At 41.8% G+C, this 18,737-nt stretch overlaps 1 protein-coding gene across 5 annotated transcripts in view; it reads left to right on the forward strand.

Moving 5' to 3' along the window:
* Sec71 (ADP ribosylation factor guanine nucleotide exchange factor Sec71) overlaps nt 1-18,737 on the forward strand; it is a 291,696-nt gene that overhangs the window by 188,861 nt on the left and 84,098 nt on the right. For all 5 annotated transcript variants that reach the window (XM_053789547.2, XM_053789544.2, XM_053789546.2 and 2 more), the window contains 3 exons: nt 1,572-1,701; nt 2,849-3,010; nt 6,374-6,642. In XM_053789547.2, coding sequence (XP_053645522.1) covers nt 1,572-1,701; nt 2,849-3,010; nt 6,374-6,642 — 561 coding nt within the window. The remainder of the gene's footprint in view (nt 1-1,571; nt 1,702-2,848; nt 3,011-6,373; nt 6,643-18,737) is intronic.

Consider the following 18,737-nt stretch of genomic DNA (forward strand, 5'->3'; position numbering starts at 1 on the left):
GCACACGCACGCACACACGCGTGCACACACGCACACACACGCACACACACGCACACACACGCACACACACGCACACACACACACACACACACACACACACACACACACACACACGCACACACACACACACACACACACACACTCACACACACACACACACTCACGCGCACACGCACACACACACACACATGCGCCAGGAGCTCGGACTCGACCCCCGCAACCTCAACTAGGTGAGTACACACACACACACACACACACACACACACACACACACACACACACACACACACACACACACACGCACACACACCAACCAACCAACTTTTATGACCATACTGTGCCCTCACTGAAAGACTGTATCCACTGATTCACTATGTAAAGATACTGGTGGAACCACATGGATTGCTTTTATGCTTCATAAATCATAGTTTTGTGACAGGCAGGTGTAAATGTATTTTAATAAGTGCATTCATTTTAGAAAATAAATTGAGTAAGAATTAATCAAATTTGATAAAAGCATGAGGGAAATTTCTGAGCAAAAAGCATACGATGATAACTGAGATAATGTTTGGTTGAGGTTAATAAAGTGAATGGGAATTAATGTATAAAACATGCCTTCCACATTTTGTACCTGTTTGTTGACTTGTTGTCCTAGTCACCAAAACATAATTAACTTGAGACGTAAAATAAAGTCTTGACAATTTTACAGTAATGTGAAACTAAATACACCTACCATCCGACTTACGACCGAGTTCGGTTCCGAGAAACCGGTCATAAGTCGAAATGGTCGTAAGTCGAACTTTACTACTGAATATCAACAAAACATTTTTGTAATGACTTTATTTTATTGTTTTATTTTGGTATTTCATGTTTTATTTTACTTTTTGTGCTGTAAGTACTGTATTTTATACTGTAAGGTTTAGGATAAACACTGTGTACAACACAAATAGTTGTTTATTTCCCAGAAATTTGGCATAAAAACACGGTCATAAGTCGAGTGGTCGTAAGTCGAGCAGGTCGTAAGTCGGATGGTAGGTGTAACATAAAAGCTTCAGGATCATAAAGAACAAAAAGGGCACAATATCGTGATTGGAACAATACACAGATAACCTGTACATACGAGAGAGGAGCTTACCACAATGTTTTGGTCTGACTTGGACCATTAACAAACTCATGCTGTAACTTGGACTATAAAACAGTCAAAATGTGACTTGGACCACTAACAAAGTCACAATATGTCTTTGGTAATAATTGTCATCAGCTTCTTTCTCCTATATGCAGATTGTGTATAAAAACTGCTATTAACAGTGAGGAAAAACTAGTATCATTGAATCACCTCACATGGCTGAAGATACCATAACATGGTGTTATGATACTGGCTCTTTTCTGTTAGGTGGTCTTTCTGTCTTAGAGTAATATGTAAAAGTTAACAGTTTCTGAGTAAATGTGAAAATCATTTGGAAGTTGGTGGAAGTTATGTTTTCTATTAATTTTTCTTTTCTTTATCAAAAGAGCTTTTTGTCTTAAAAAGTATGACTTAAGAAGCTCTAATATTTGTTCTCATTTTCAAGCTTGAGAGAGATGCCTTCGTGCAGTGCCTCGCCCGTTTTACACTCTTGACAGCTAATTCGCCACTAACTGAAATGAAAGCCAAGAATGTTGACTGTATCAAAACGCTCATCACTGTTGCACACACTGATGGTAAGACATGCTCCTCTTATATCATAAAGTAATTTTGAATGCATAGTTTAATGTTGCACACACACACACACACACACACACACACACACACACACACTGATGGTAAAACATACTCCTGTTTTATCATAAAGTAACATTGGATGTAAAGTTTAATGTTGCGCACGCACACACTGATGATAAGACATGCTCCTGTTATATCATAATGTTAAATGTATAGTTTAATGTTTGGCTAAAGTCCCACCCTGTTGTGTCTGCTGTAGGACGTTTTGTGTTTGGAAATAAATATATTAATTTTGTTAGGTTATACGATTTGTTCAGAATTTATTACAGTGGAACCTCGGTTTTTGTATGCCCTGGTTTTCATAGGATTCTGTTTTCAACGACTTTTTTGGTTGAAATTTTGTCCCAGTTTTTGTACATCTGCTCAGTTTTTGTAGAGTTGATAATGGTCCGCAGTACCAGATGCATCTGCCTGCCCGTGGCTGCTAAATAAGCCACCATGGGGCCAAAGAAAGTTTCAAGTGCCAGCCCTTTGATAAACAAGGCGAAAAACACGATAGAATTCAAGAAAAAACTCGTAGCAAAGTACAAAAGTGGCATACGCGTGGCCGATCTTACCAGTAAGAGACAAAGAAGGGAAGTAACCCTGGTTAGGGTCTTGATACCTGAAGTCCTTATGGAGGGGGGATTTCCCTTCCAAACAATAACCTCTCCTCCTCCCTCTCCCCTCCTCGCTGTCTTCCATACGCCAACAAGAGTCTTCAATAAAGGTAAAAGCGATGTTAAATGTTCATTTATCCATTTCATTAGTGCTTTATATTTATTTCTAATTGTTTTCTGTATGTAAAACTATAGTTATTCTCTATAAAATGTATATTTTGTTAATATTTTTGGGTGTCTGGAATGGATTAATTTGATTTACATTATTTATTTATTATGGGAAATATTGCTTCAGATTTCATACAATTCGGTTTTCGTCAGATTTTCTGGAACAAATTAATCACGAAAACCGAGGTTCCACTGTATGTTCACCCTTAGTCATCTTATCAAGTATCATTATAATCTGGTTATTTATTTTTATTTAGGGAAATTTTCTTTAAATTTTATGATTTAAAAAATTATCTTGGGAAATTTATCTATATTTTAGGGAATTATCTTGGAAAATCATGGCTGGAAATCCTCAAGTGTATCAGTCAGCTGGAGTTGGCACAATTGATCGGAACTGGAGTAAAACCACAGTATATAAAGGATTCTGGTCTCAAGATGCCACATGAGACTTCAAACTTCCTTGATGCTTTCCCAGAATTCAGTAAGTAATAGTAAATTAAAAAAAAAAAGAAAGGTGATTCTACTGTGTAAATGATGGAATATACATGAAGTGTGATAAAGGTAATTTTACAGGACTGTGTGAAAAACAAAAGCATGTATAAGTAGTGTTATCATGACACCAGCTCAGATAAACATTACACATTCTTCTCATATTTCCTTCTTGCTGCTGCTACATTTGTGGGCACTTATCAAGGGTTATCTTTTACTACTACTACATTTGTGGGCACTTAGTGAGGGTTATCTTTTACTACTACTACATTTGTGGGCACTTATTAAGGGTTATCTTTTACTACTACTACATTTGTGGGCACTTAGTGAGGGTTATCTTATACTACTACTACATTTGTGGGCACTTATTAAGGGTTATCTTTTACTACTACTACATTTGTGGGCACTTAGTGAGGGTTATCTTTTACTACTACTACATTTGTGGGCACTTATTAAGGGTTATCTTTTACTACTACTACATTTGTGGGCACTTAGTGAGGGTTATCTTTTACTACTACTACATTTGTGGGCACTTAGTGAGGGTTATCTTTTACTACTACTACATTTGTGGGCACTTAGTGAGGGTTATCTTTTACTACTACTACATTTGTGGGCACTTAGTGAGGGTTATCTTTTACTACTACTACATTTGTGGGCACTTATTAAGGGTTATCTTTTACTACTACTACATTTGTGGGCACTTATTAAGGGTTATCTTTTACTACTACTACATTTGTGGGCACTTAGTGAGGGTTATCTTTTACTACTACTACATTTGTGGGCACTTATTAAGGGTTATCTTTTACTACTACTACATTTGTGGGCACTTATTAAGGGTTATCTTTTACTACTACTACATTTGTGGGCACTTAGTGAGGGTTATCTTTTACTACTACTACATTTGTGGGCACTTATTAAGGGTTATCTTTTACTACTACTACATTTGTGGGCACTTAGTGAGGGTTATCTTTTACTACTACTACATTTGTGGGCACTTAGTGAGGGTTATCTTTTACTACTACTACATTTGTGGGCACTTAGTGAGGGTTATCTTTTACTACTACTACATTTGTGGGCACTTATTAAGGGTTATCTTTTACTACTACTACATTTGTGGGCACTTATTAAGGGTTATCTTTTACTACTACTACATTTGTGGGCACTTAGTGAGGGTTATCTTTTACTACTACTACATTTGTGGGCACTTATTAAGGGTTATCTTTTACTACTACTACATTTGTGGGCACTTAGTGAGGGTTATCTTTTACTACTACTACATTTGTGGGCACTTATTAAGGGTTATCTTTTACTACTACTACATTTGTGGGCACTTAGTGAGGGTTATCTTTTACTACTACTACATTTGTGGGCACTTAGTGAGGGTTATCTTTTACTACTACTACTACATTTGTGGGCACTTAGTGAGGGTTATCTTTTACTACTACTACATTTGTGGGCACTTATCAAGGGTTATCTTTTACTACTACTACATTTGTGGGCACTTAGTGAGGGTTATCTTTTACTACTACTACATTTGTGGGCACTTATCAAGGGTTATCTTTTACTACTACTACATTTGTGGGCACTTATCAAGGGTTATCTTTTACTACTGCTACATTTGTGGGCACTTATCAAGGGTTATCTTTTACTACTACTACATTTGTGGGCACTTATCAAGGGTTATCTTTTACTACTACTACATTTGTGGGCACTTAGTGAGGGTTATCTTTTACTACTACTACATTTGTGGGCACTTATCAAGGGTTATCTTTTACTACTACTACATTTGTGGGCACTTATCAAGGGTTATCTTTTACTACTACTACATTTGTGGGCACTTATCAAGGGTTATCTTTTACTACTACTACATTTGTGGGCACTTAGTGAGGGTTATCTTTTACTACTACTACATTTGTGGGCACTTATCAAGGGTTATCTTTTACTACTACTACATTTGTGGGCACTTAGTGAGGGTTATCTTTTACTACTACTACATTTGTGGGCACTTATCAAGGGTTATCTTTTACTACTACTACATTTGTGGGCACTTATCAAGGGTTATCTTTTACTACTACTACATTTGTGGGCACTTATCAAGGGTTATCTTTTACTACTACTACATTTGTGGGCACTTATCAAGGGTTATCTTTTACTACTACATTTGTGGGCACTTATCAAGGGTTATCTTTTACTACTGCTACATTTGTGGGCACTTATCAAGGGTTATCTTTTACTACTACTACATTTGTGGGCACTTATCAAGGGTTATCTTTTACTACTACTACATTTGTGGGCACTTAGTGAGGGTTATCTTTTACTACTACTACATTTGTGGGCACTTATCAAGGGTTATCTTTTACTACTACTACATTTGTGGGCACTTATCAAGGGTTATCTTTTACTACTGCTACATTTGTGGGCATTTATCAAGGGTTATCTTTTACTACTACATTTGTGGGCACTTAGTGAGGGTTATCTTTTACTACTACTACATTTGTGGGCACTTATCAAGGGTTTCCTCTTGCCACTACTACATTCGTGTGCACTTACCGAGGGTTATCTGTTGCCACTACTACATTTGTGTGCACTTACCAAGGATTACCTGTTAGACACTAATGGTTCCAGGTATCATCAATCCTGTGACAGTCTTTAACTATGCCTGCTTAAAATGGAAAAGAAAGTTACAGGAATAAGAATCTGCTCACAGGAAAGTTTAGATAAATGTATACTGAATGTAAATAGGAACTTTTAAGATTTAACCAGTCATTTTGTATGTTCATGAGACAAAACAAGAAAAAAAAAGTAGTCTTACCAGGGTGCAAAACATTTATAGTAATGAATGTTTGTGTCACACTTTTATGACAGAAGAGTATCTCCCTGGATAGTCTGTTTGCCAACCTAGTATAGCAGCAATAAAAGTTTCCTCAGTCTTGTTTCTCAGTGCAGCAAGTGATGATTGCTGCTGCTTCATGACAAGCAAATCAGCGTGTTGTTCCCTTTAGGATTGAGAGTTCCTAGCGGAAACATCTGACTTAGTCGTTGAATTTTTAATCAGGGTCCTTATAAAATAGGTTCTCAAGAACTAGCAAGTATCACAAGTTGAAGGTTGATATTCAGTCCTTAGGTATATGATGCTGTTTCATATAGATAAAAAGTATGAAGGATCATGTTAGCAAGAGGTGTAACAGTACTCAAGGTGATATAAAGGATTTAAAAAAAATATTAAACAAGCAAAAGTTTACTGGCTTATTAACTAAACATAAAAACTTCCCTTGACTATAATTTAAGCTTTTTTTTCCTGGGTGGAACATCTTTGTTGTGAATTAATTTTATACTCTCTATATGTTCATTTCAGTTACTGGTGAGCAGAAGAAATTAGCTCACATTAAAGAGTCCATGGGTGAAACATCATCACAAAGTGTTGTTGTGGCTGTTGACAGAATATTCACTGGGTCTACACGATTGGATGGAGATGCAGTGGTCCACTTTGTTCGAGCCTTGTGCCAAGTGTCCCTTGAAGAGTTAGCTGCTCCCTCTCCACGAATGTTCTCCTTGCAGAAGATTGTGGAAATCAGTTACTACAACATGGGTCGCATCAGGCTGCAGTGGTCTCGAATATGGGAGGTTAGAAAACAGAATATCATTTCCCAAGATGGAAATATTTTCAGTGATGTGTACAATTTCATAATACTATACAGTTTCAAAACACTGTACTGGAAAGAAAAATCTTACTCATATTTTGAAATTAAATTACTTTATGTGATATTAATGTCATGATCATGGGGAAGCATGAAACCCGTAAAGACCAAACAGCACCTGGGAGGGGGTTAAGGGCAGGAGTGATGCTGAAGGGGGGTGGGGGGGCAAAAGGAAAAAGGAGTTAAAGCATCAGCCTCTCCTAATAAAGTAATAATGCTAGTCCTCTCTTTCATCCACAGTGCCACCCCTAAGTCTTACTATATGTAATTTTTGGAGCTGCTTGTGGTTACAGGTAATCAGGCTTCATCTAAGGAAGGGAAAGATCTACATCTAACAAAGAAAAAAATGGACATGGTAATAAAAGTTCTAAATACATGATACAAGATGACCCTTGGAGCAAAAGGCATAAGCTAAGAAGAAAAGCTAAATACATTAGCTAGTACAGTAGAGCCCCACTTTACGGCGTTCTGCCTTATGGCGTTCCGCTAATACGGCGATGTGAAATTATGACCAAAATTTGCTGTACGGCAAGCGGTCTTTCAAATATGGGGCGCCCCACCCGGTTTGTTTACATTCTCCCTGACCACATCTATTATGTCAGGAAACTTTCCAAAATTTAAATTGTTTTAAAGTTACTGCATATTTTATATGTACTCTGATAATTATACTTATGTGTACCTGTACCTAAATATACTTACACTGTGCTGGTGTGCAGGTACACATTAAAATCGCTAAGAATCTCTCTACTCATGACGCGAATACTACATAATAATAATCACTCTTGGGCACATTAAATGTCTTATTTTACATTAATATAGGCATTTTCATTAATCCATCTATGATATTTTCCTCAAAATTATATATGAAACCCCCTCTTCAAGGGGGGCTCCTTGGCGTGGTGAAGAGGCTCTTGGTCTGAGGAATTAGACCTGTCAGTCTCCTTCCTCAGACCGAACCTAATTACCCCCCAATCCCCCCTTCCCTATCCCATCCTCCCCTTTTTCCTTTCCTCCTCCTCCTCCCCACCCCTCCCTTTTGCCCTTCCTCTTTTTGGCCTTTGGGATTTTTCCCACAGGCACACTAGTTCATAGGTAGGGGGAAGGGTACTGGGGTCCATCCCATTCTGTTGAGGTTCTTGGCGGTGGCGTAGTTTGCCGTGGGATCTGGATTGCCTGGGGATGTCCCGATCCCTCTCCGGTATCCCGGAGGGTGGCTTTGGATGTCTTTTGGGCGACGGGTGCATCTCTGGAAGCCACCTTTCGGATTCCGGGGGTGGTGGCCAAAGGAGGTATGCTTTGTGGCGGATATCCGGCCGCCCTCTCTTTTGTCCACCTAGGTAGCTCGGCAGATGTGAGGTTACTATCCCAGATTGCTGGTTTACTGGCATGAAGGGTAGGGTATAGCACGGGTTCCATGCTGCATCTGCGCTGCTTGCGGTGCTGAGGTCCTCTTGGGCGCAGAGGGAGATTTCTGGCCCTTTCATTCCTCCTAGGAACTATCCCTCCCCAGTCCCCCCTTTTTTTTTATTCTTTTTTTATTTTTATTTTCTTCTTTCTTTTTTTTCTTAAAAACAAAAAGAAAGAAGTAACTTAACCATGGAGTTCCAAATCCATGACCCCGCTACCCCCGGGCCCCTTGTTGTTACTGCACCCTGTTCTGACCTCGCCTCGTCTTTTGGCCACTCTTTGGACACTCCTGAGGCTCCTGTACCTCTTGCTGGTGCTGTTTCCTCACCCGCTTCAGGTACCGGGGCTTCAACTGACTCCTTCTATTTGTCTGACCTCTGCTCTCCTTTGACTATGCTTCCGGCCTCTCCCTCTATGGTGTGATGATTTTCGAACCGCCAGCCCGTCTTACGTCGGACCGACTCTGGTCCCACTTCTAAACGCCAATGACAATCTCCTGATGATGTTACTTCGTTACCTTCCCATTCTACTCGGAAAAGACCGACACGTCATGCACTCCCTCTCCACACTCAGTTTCGGACCACACAATGGACTAAATTCTTTACTTTATGGCCTACTTCTTCTACTGCCTATCTTTCTGACCATAGTATTGGCAAAGCGCTCCTATGCCACGTTGGTAGAGATATTTCCTTTCATGCTCTTAAGAGTGGTACGCGCATCATCACAGTCCAGAATTCTACCCAAGCTCATGATCTTTCTCTTCTTTCACATGTCGATACTATTCCTATCACTATCGAAAAACATCATTCCCTCAATTTTTGTAGAGGTACTGTTATTCTGCCCCATACCATAGTCCAACAGAATTTCCAGACATGTGGCAATGACATTCTCGAACAGCTGGAACTCCAAGATCTCCCAGTTCTCAAGGTAGACACTTATGTTCTTCCTGCCCACGGGCGAAGACGATACCCTTGCAATGTGGCTCGTTTAACTTTTGACAGCCGTGAACTCCCATCCTCTGTTTATGTAGCAGGACATTGGTTGCAAGTTCGGAAGGTGATCCCTACACCGCAACAGTGTAGGAATTGCTGGCGATTTGGCCACCCATTAAAATATTGCAGATCTGTAGCCGAATGCCCAGTCTGTGGTGCCGATGACCATTCTAATACATCTTGCAGTTGACCTCCCTCTTGCCTTAATTGTCATGAGGCTCACCCTTCGTACTCTCGCCGTTGCCAGGTCTACTTAAATGAGCGGGAAATTCGTTGCCTCAAAGAGGCAGAAGGTCTCCCTTATGCTATGGCAGTTTCTCATCTCCGCCTCCAATGGAGACTACCCTGTGTTTCTTATTCTCGTGTTTCAAAACGTCCCTCCACTTCTGGGGTCCCATCTTCTGCAGCCTCCTCTGTGGTTGCCAGTCCCATAGTCACTCCTGTATCTAATTCTTTTGCTGTCCTGGGCTCAGACGTCCCTACTTCAACGCCTCGGTCTGTCCTCACTTCTTCGTGTTCTCCCTCACAAACCCCGGTATCGACAAGCCCTCGTACGACACCTCCTCCCAATCGTCCCTCTACTTCTCAGAGGTCCAACAAATCTCCTTTAACCCCTCCTTCCCTTCATCCACCTCCACATTTTACCTTCCCGGTCTCTGTACCTAGGTCTTCCCCTTTCACTGGCTCTGTTACAAGTGTGGAGGTTCATCCTCCTCCTCGTACTGTGCCTTTCTCCCCTGTCCCCTCCCAAGTTTCTTCCTCTTCTGCCACCTCCCAGGTTTCTGCCTCTTCTGTCCCCTCCCACACTTCTCCAGTTCCCTCCACCCTTTTGCCCCCCCCCCCTCCCTACCTTGGTACAGCCCATTACATCTCTGATCTTTACTCAAACTCCTCCTGCTCCCATCTCCAATATTGTCTCCCATACAATGTCTCTGAACTCAAAAACACTTGAAGCAATCTCTGAATATATTGCAGAGACCAAACCATCAATGGACACTGATCCACCCTCTGTTCCTTCTCTTTCCTCTTCTCCATCTGTGCAACTCCTTTCTTCACAATGCACCGTTCCTTCGCTACTTGAACGTTTTCCTTTGCCACCGCATGTGGACTTTTCTAACCCCTCTAGTCCGTAGGTACCCTTACCTGCAGATTTCAGGTATCTTTATCGTTGCCAATCATGGCCTATTTACAGTGGAATATTTGCGGCCTCTGGTAATCGGGGTGAGCTTCAGATGTTGCTCTCCCAGTTTTCCCCTGTTGGTGTTTGCTTACAGGAACCAAACTTACACTCTGCCGTTATCTATCCTATCTCAGGCTATAATTTATTGTATTCTTCAGATCCTTTTCCTGATGGGACCTTTAATGAAAGTGCCTTTCTTCTACGCACTGATATTCCGTACCATCAGCTATTTGTTCGTACTTCGCTGCATTACACAGCAGCCCGTATCCACTTGCATAGGTGGTATACACTCTGTTCTTTGTATCTCTCTCCTTCTCGGGAATTATCTATCCCGGATATTGCCTTTCTTGTTTCGTCATTACCGCCACCACTTCTGTTACTTGGCGATTTTAATGCTCATCATTTCCTCTGGGGGGGGGTCTCATTGTGATTCCCGTGGCATTCAGTTAGAGGCTTTTCTTGCTACCCACCCCCTCCATGTTTTAAATACAGGTACTCACACCCATTTTGATCCTCGGACTTATACTCTCTCTTGCATCGATCTCTCAGTCTGCTCTTCCTCCACCGCATTAGACTTCACCTGGTCTGTTCTCCCGGATTTACATGACAGCGATCATTTCCCAATCATTCTTACTTTCCTTTCATATTCACCACCTCTTCGTAATCCATGCTGGCAATTTGATCAGGCAAATTGGAACCTTTACTCACAACTAACTGTTTTTAGTGAGGTTCCTTCTTCGTCCTCCATTGATGAGCTTTTACACCTCTTCTCATCCTCCGCTTTAACCGCAGCTTCTCATTCTATACCCCAAACTTCGGGCAGGCATTCTCAGAAATGTGTGCCTTGGTGGTCTTCTGCTTGTGCTTGTGCAGTACGTTTGAAACACGTTGCGTGGGGCAGGTACCGGTACAATAGAACCACGGAGAGACTTCTTGATTTTAAGCAGAAGCATGCGATCGCTCGCCGTGTCATCCATGACACTAAACACACTTGCTGGCGAGATTATGTCTCCACCATCACCTCTGCTTCCTCTATGAGTGCAGTCTGGAGAAAAGTACGAAAACTGAGTGGTAAATATTCTCCTGACCCGGCTCCTGTTCTGCGGGTTGCCGGTGTTGATATAGCAAACCCACTAGATGTTCCCAATGAACTTGGCAATCATCTGGTCCGTATTTCTCAGGGGCTCCATCTATGCCACGCGTTTCTTTCCTAAAAGTCTGTCAGAGAGTTAGCACCCTTGGACTTTTCTTCTCTCAGAGAAGAACAGTATAATGAGCCTTTTACACTTCAGGAACTGGAGGCAACACACTCAGCTTGCCGATCATCGGCAGCTGGGCCCGACGACATTCATATTCGTATGCTACAACATTTATATCAGTCAGCCCTTGCAGTCCTATTATGCCTTTTCAGTCTTATTTGGTCATAAGGAGTTCTTCCACAGCTGTGGAAAGCTGCCATTACTCTCCCTTTCCGCAAGCCAGGTACTACAGGACATGAAGCCTCCCACTATCGTCCCATTGCTCTTACCAGTGCAGTTTACAAAGTGATGGAACGCCTGGTAAATAGACGTTTAGTGTGGTATTTAGAGACACACAACAGTCTCTCCACTCATCAATATGGCTTTCGTAAGGGCCGTTCTACCATAGACCCCTTACTACGCTTGGATACGTATGTTCGTAATGCTTTTGTGAATAACCACTCAGTTATTGCCATATTTTTTGACCTTGAGAAGGCATATGACACAACTTGGAGGTATAATATTTCCGTGTTCGGGTTAATAATGTGCTCTCCCCGGACTTTATCCAAGCTGAAGGTGTCCCCCAGGGATGTGTTCTGAGCACAACACTTTTTCTCCTTGCTATAAATGATTTGGCCTCTAGTCTTCCATCAAATATTTGGTCATCACTCTATGTTGATGACTTCGCTATTGCCTGTGCAGGCGCTGACTGTCACCTCATTACAGTTTCTCTCCAACATGCAGTCGACCGTGTTTCCAATTGGGCCACCACACATGGGTTTAAATTTTCCAGTACCAAAACTCACCAAATTACTTTCACTAGACGCTCTGTCATCTCCAGTCATCCTTTATACCTCTATGGCACCCATATCCCTGAACGTGATACAGTCAGGTTTCTAGGCCTCTTCTTTGACCGTAGGTTATCCTGGAAACCTCACATTACCTCTCTGAAGACAACTTGTCACAGCCGGCTGAACCTTCTTAAAACCCTTGCTCATCTTTCATGGGGAGCTGATCGTCGAACTCTCCTTCGCCTACATTCCACCCTTATTTTATCGAAACTTGATTATGGTGACCAGATCTATTCAGCTGCCTCTCCTGCTGCTCTATCTAGCCTCAACCGTATTCATCACCAAGGATTACGTTTATGCCTTGGTGCTTTTCGCTCTTCCCATTGAGAGCCTCTATGCAGAAGCGAACGTTCAATCCTTATCCGATCGCCGTGATGCCCATTGCCTTCACTACTATGTATGCTCTCATGATCTCCGCAATCCTTCCATTTATAGAATGGTCACCGATATTAGTAGACATTCTTTATTTGTTCGCCGCCCCTGTTTTCTCCGTCCCTTCTCTCTTCGCCTACATTCGCTCTTGTCTTCTCTACAGTTTCCACCTTTCTATGTTCATGTAGCATCTCACTTTTCCCTACCCCCCTGGGAAGTTCCAGCTGTTCGAGTCTGTTCTTTCTCACTCCCTTGCTCAAAAGCCCAACTGTCTACGGTAACTTCCCGCTCTCTTTTTCTTGACCACTTCCATTCTCATTCTCATGCAATTGCAGTGTACACAGATGGCTCTAAGTCTTCTGACGGTGTAGGATTCGCAGCAGTGTTCCCGAACAGCGTCGTACAAGGGCATTTACTATCTTCGGCTAGTATCTTTACTGCTGAATTGTATGCCATTCTTGCAGCACTTATCTGTATTGCATCTATGCCTGTGTCATCATTTGTGGTTGTCTCAGACTCCCTTAGTGCTTTACAGGCTATACAGAAATTTGATACGCCTCACCCCTTAGTCCTCTGTATGCAACTTTGGCTACGCCGCATCTCTACCAAGCATAAAGATATTGTTTTTTGTTGGGTCCCTGGTCATGTTGACGTACAGGGCAATGAACAGGCAGACACTGCTGCGCGGTCAGCAGTACATGACCTACCAGTTTCATATAGAGGTGTTCCATTTACGGACTGTTTTGCTGCAATAGCTACCCACCTTCACACCCGTTGGCAACAATGTTGGTCTACTCTACTCAGTAACAAACTTCAGTCTATTAAACCGAGTATAGGTTACTGGCCGTCTTCTTGTCACCAGTGCCGAGGTTGGGAGACTACTCTCTCCCATCTGCGCATTGGCCATACTCGTCTTACTCATGGATATCTCATGGAGAGGCGCCCTGCTCCTCTCTGTGAGAATTGTCAGGTTCCATTATCGGTCAGCCACATTCTGTTAGACTGCCCACTTTATCAACGAGCACGCAGAATTTACCTCCAACGTCGTCTTCGCTCCGGTGCTCTCTCTTTACCTTCCCTTTTCGCTGATGGACCCACCTTTCATCCGGACTCTCTCATTGACTTCTTGACAACAACTGACTTACTTCACAAACTCTGATGATACCTTCAGCCCTTTCTACCCTGCACTATCCCCTGCCCCGCTGTTTTCTGTAACCTACTGATCGCCCCTCCCCCTTTCTGCCGCCTAATACCCTCGCTTCCTTTCCTACCTTGCAGTGCTGTATAGCCCTTGTGGCTTAGCGCTTCTTTTTGGTTATAATAATAATAATAATAATAATAATAATATATATGAAACCCGTTACATAGCATATAAACATGATGCATACACTCACAGAATAAAAATTGATGTAAATATGAGATTTGTTTACAAAGTGGCTGTGTATAGTGTCGGAAGAATTATGTTTTCTCTAGTCAAACTGGGGGATAACTGTAGAAAAATATTCCTTTTGTATGCCTTCACTCTATATATAGCAATTCACGACCCTTGTGGGTTTAGTGCTTTTTATTATGATAATAATAATAATATCTTCATTCACTCTAAAAATGGTGTGTTACTGTTTGTTTATTCTGTATTAACTTGTACAACTTGTACACAATGTAAGAGTATTTGTATTGTGAGGTAATTATTATTATATTTAAAAAAATTGAGGTAAATGTTTTACAAACTCTTACAAACGTACGTGAATGAACTAAAAGTAGACACATATTAATAGCATTTATTTCGCCTGACCAAGTGATCGTCCACTACCTGTTCAGTTTGTATTCTTACATTGTCTAAGCTCTGTATCTCGTTCTCTCTCTCGTTTACTCTTTCGTTAACTTGTTGGCTCTCATTGACGATGGCGTCTAAGCTTAGCTGTGATAAAAAGAGGAGTCGTAAGCCTCTTGCTTTAAGTGCCAAGTTAGAGGATGATGGTGTACCATTCTGATTTTATTCAATAAACACCCTGCCACTCACCTCTCACACATTAATATTTAATATTTTAAGGTAAGTAATAAGTGTACTCTGTGTGTATCTTACCTTTTGTGTTTTTAATGCCTGTTTCTGTTGCTAACTTAATATAAGTTAGTGTAAACTTGTTGTCTGGCATTTATTGCCTATTTTATATGTGCTCTGATAATAATACTTGTGGAGCTGTGTGGTAGCTGTGCGGAGGGATAACATTACGTTTTCTCTGCTCAGCCATCAGAGAAAACGTGTATGAATCTGTGTTTGGCCCAGCCACTCCCCCACTCCGCTTTTGTTTACAATTTCAGCATGAATTATTCATTACTTCTCCCTTCGTTTATGATGGCATCTAAAGGTAGTTGTTAGAAATGATTAAATTCAGTGAACAAGGCATGTCGATGTTAATAATATGGCTCTGGGCCACAGTGTAGGTAGCCGGTAGGTGTAGCCCAGGCTACACCTACCGGCTACCAACACTGACTTCCTACAAATAAATACTACTCACCTCTCTTCCTATATTAAGACTACAAATATTTTAAGGTAAATGGTGAGTGTACTATATGTGTATTTTACCTCTCTGGGATGTTTTAAATATCATATATTAAGTATGAGATGGGGAGCCAGGGCTACCTACACCTGGGCTACCTGCACCTGACTTCCTACAAATAAGTACTACTCACCTCTCTTCCTACATTAAGATTACAAATACTTTAAGATAAGTAATGAATGTATTTTACTTTGTGTGTTTTAATGCCTAGTTCTATTACTAACTTAATATAATTTAGTGTTAACTTGTTGTCTGACATTTATATGCATTTATAAATGGAAAAAAAATGGAGTTCTGCCTTCCGGTGATGTCTACTTTCTGGCGACAGCCTGGAACCTAACCCGCCGTGTAAGTGGGGCCTCTCTCCAGCACCAAGGTGCTGGAGAGAGGCTCTTGATTCTAGGTGCTTCTAGGGAAGTCCCTTGATACTGGTAGGAGGCTCTTGATATAAGGAATCAGATCTGCTCTCCCCTTCCTTGGCCAGACCTCTCATTTCCCCAGACATGGTATGATACCCACAGATTCAGTGCTCCTCATAAATGTACAGTAATAATGATTAAAACCTACAAATGGAATAATGATTCCCCTGATTATAAAAATTATAACTAAAATCTGTTTGACCCATACTGATTGTGGGCTTGTTTATAGTATGAGATTTAAAAAATAGAGATTCACTACCCTTATTGACTGATATAAAGAAGAGAGTAGACTTCCCCTCAAGGAAGGTTCCTTGATGCTGGTGAGGGGCTATTGATCTTGGGAATTGGATCTGTGCTCCCTGAATTAAGCCTGAATACCTTCCACATCCCGCCACAGGCACTGTATGATCCTACGGGTTTAGCGCTTCCCCTTTGATTATAGTATTAATCTTTTTTTTTATTATTATCACACTGGCCAATTCCCACCAAGGCAGGGTGGCCCGAAAAAGAAAACCTTTCACCATCATTCACTCCATCACTGTCTTGCCAGAAGGATGCTTTACACTACAGTTTTTAAACTGCAACATTAACACCCCTCCTTCAGAGTGCAGGCACTGTACTTCCCATCTCCAGGACTCAAGTCCGGCCTGCCGGTTTCCCTGAACCGCTTCATAAATGTTACTTTGCTCACACTCCAACAGCACGTCAAGTATTAAAAACCATTTGTCTCCATTCACTCCTATCAAACACGCTCACGCATGCCTGCTGGAAGTCCAAGCCCCTCGCACACAAAACCTCCTTTACCCCCTCCCTCCAACCTTTCCTAGGCCGACCCTTACCCCGCCTTCCTTCCACTACACACTGATACACTCTTGAAGTCACTCTGTTTCTCTCCATTCTCTCTACATGTCCGAACCACCTCAACAACCCTTCCTCAGCCCTCTGGACAACAGTTTTGGTAATCCCGCACCTCCTCCTAACTTCCAAACTACGAATTCTCTGCATTATATTCACACCACACATTGCCCTCAGACATGACATCTCCACTGCCTCCAGCCTTCTCCTCGCTGCAACATTCATCACCCATGCTTCACACCCATATAAGAGCGTTGGTAAAACTATACTCTCATACATTCCCCTCTTTGCCTTCAAGGACAAAGTTCTTTGTCGCCACAGACTCCTAAGTGCACCACTCACCCTTTTCCCCTCATCAATTCTATGATTCACCTCATCTTTCATAGACCCATCCTCTGACACGTCCACTCCCAAATATCTGAATACATTCACCTCCTCCATAGTCTCTCCCTCCAGTCTGATATCCAATCTTTCATCACCTAATCTTTTTGTTATCCTCATTACCTTATTCTTTCCTGTATTCACTTGTAATTTTCTTCTTTTGCACACCCTACCAAATTCATCCACCAATCTCTGCAGCTTCTCTTCAGAATCTCCCAAGAGCGCAGTGTCATCAGCAAAGAGCAACTGTGACAACTCCCACTTTATGTGTGATTCTTTATCTTTTAACTCCACGCCTTTTGCCAAGACCCTCGCATTTACTTCTCTTACAACCCCATCTATAAATATATTAAACAACCACGGTGACATCACACATCCTTGTCTAAGGCCTACTTTTACTGGGAAATAATTTCCCTCTTTCCTACATACTCTAACTTGAGCCTCACTATCCACATAAAAACTCTTCACTGCTTTCAGTAACCTACCTCCTACACCATACACATGCAACATCTGCCACATTCCCCCCTATCCACCCTGTCATACGCCTTTTCCAAATCCATAAATGCCACAAAGACCTCTTTAGCCTTATCTAAATACTGTTCACTTATATGTTTCACTGTAAACACCTGGTCCACACATCCCCTACCTTTCCTAAAGCCTCCTTGTTCATCTGCTATCCTATTCTCCGTCTTAATCTTAATTCTTTCAATAATAACTACCATACACTTTGCCAGGTATACTCAACAGACTTATCCCCCTATAATTTTTGCACTCTCTTTTGTCCCCTTTGCCTTTATACAAAGGAACTATGCATGCTCTCTGCCAATCCCTAGGTACCTTACCCTCTTCCATACATTTATTAAATAATTGCACCAACCACTCCAAAACTATATCCCCACCTGCTTTTAACATTTCTATCTTTATCCCGGTGGCCTGGTGGCTAAAGCTCCCGCTTCACACACGGAGGGCCCGGGTTCGATTCCCGGCGGGTGGAAACATTTCCTTACACCTATTGTCCTGTTCACCTAGCAGCAAATAGGTACCTGGGTGTTAGTCGACTGGTGTGGGTCGCATCCTGGGGGACAAGATTAAGGACCCCAATGGAAATAAGTTAGACAGTCCTCGATGACGCACTGACTTTCTTGGGTTATCCTGGGTGGCTAACCCCCCGGGGTTAAAAATCCGAACGAAATCTTATCTTATCTCTTATCCCATCAATCCCGGCTGCCTTACCCCCTTTCATTTTACCTACTGCCTCACGAACTTCCCCCACACTCACAACTGGCTCTTCCTCACTCCTACAAGATGTTGTTCCTCCTTGCCCTATACACGAAATCACAGCTTCCCTATCTTCATCAACATTTAACAATTCCTCAAAATATTCCCTGAATCCCTTCACTAAATATTACCCTGCTCACACTGCAACAGATCGTCAGGTCCCAAGTATCATTCGTCTCCATTCACCCCTATCTAACACGCTCATGCACGCTTGCTGGAAGTCCAAGCCCCTCGCCCACAAAACCTCCTTTACCCCCTCTTTCCAACCGTTTCGAGGACGACCCCTACCCCTCCTTCCTTCCCCTATAGATTTATATGCTTTCCATGTCATTCTACTTTGATCCATTCTCTCTAAATGACCAAACCACCTCAACAACCCCTCTTCTGCCCTCTGACTAATGCTTTTATTAACTTCACACCTTCTCCTAATTTCCACACTCCGAATTTTCTGCATAATATTTACACCACACATTGCCCTTAGACAGGACAT

Source organism: Cherax quadricarinatus, chromosome 68 (assembly GCF_038502225.1).
Source record: "Cherax quadricarinatus isolate ZL_2023a chromosome 68, ASM3850222v1, whole genome shotgun sequence".
Classification (NCBI taxonomy): Eukaryota; Metazoa; Arthropoda; class Malacostraca; order Decapoda; family Parastacidae; genus Cherax; species Cherax quadricarinatus.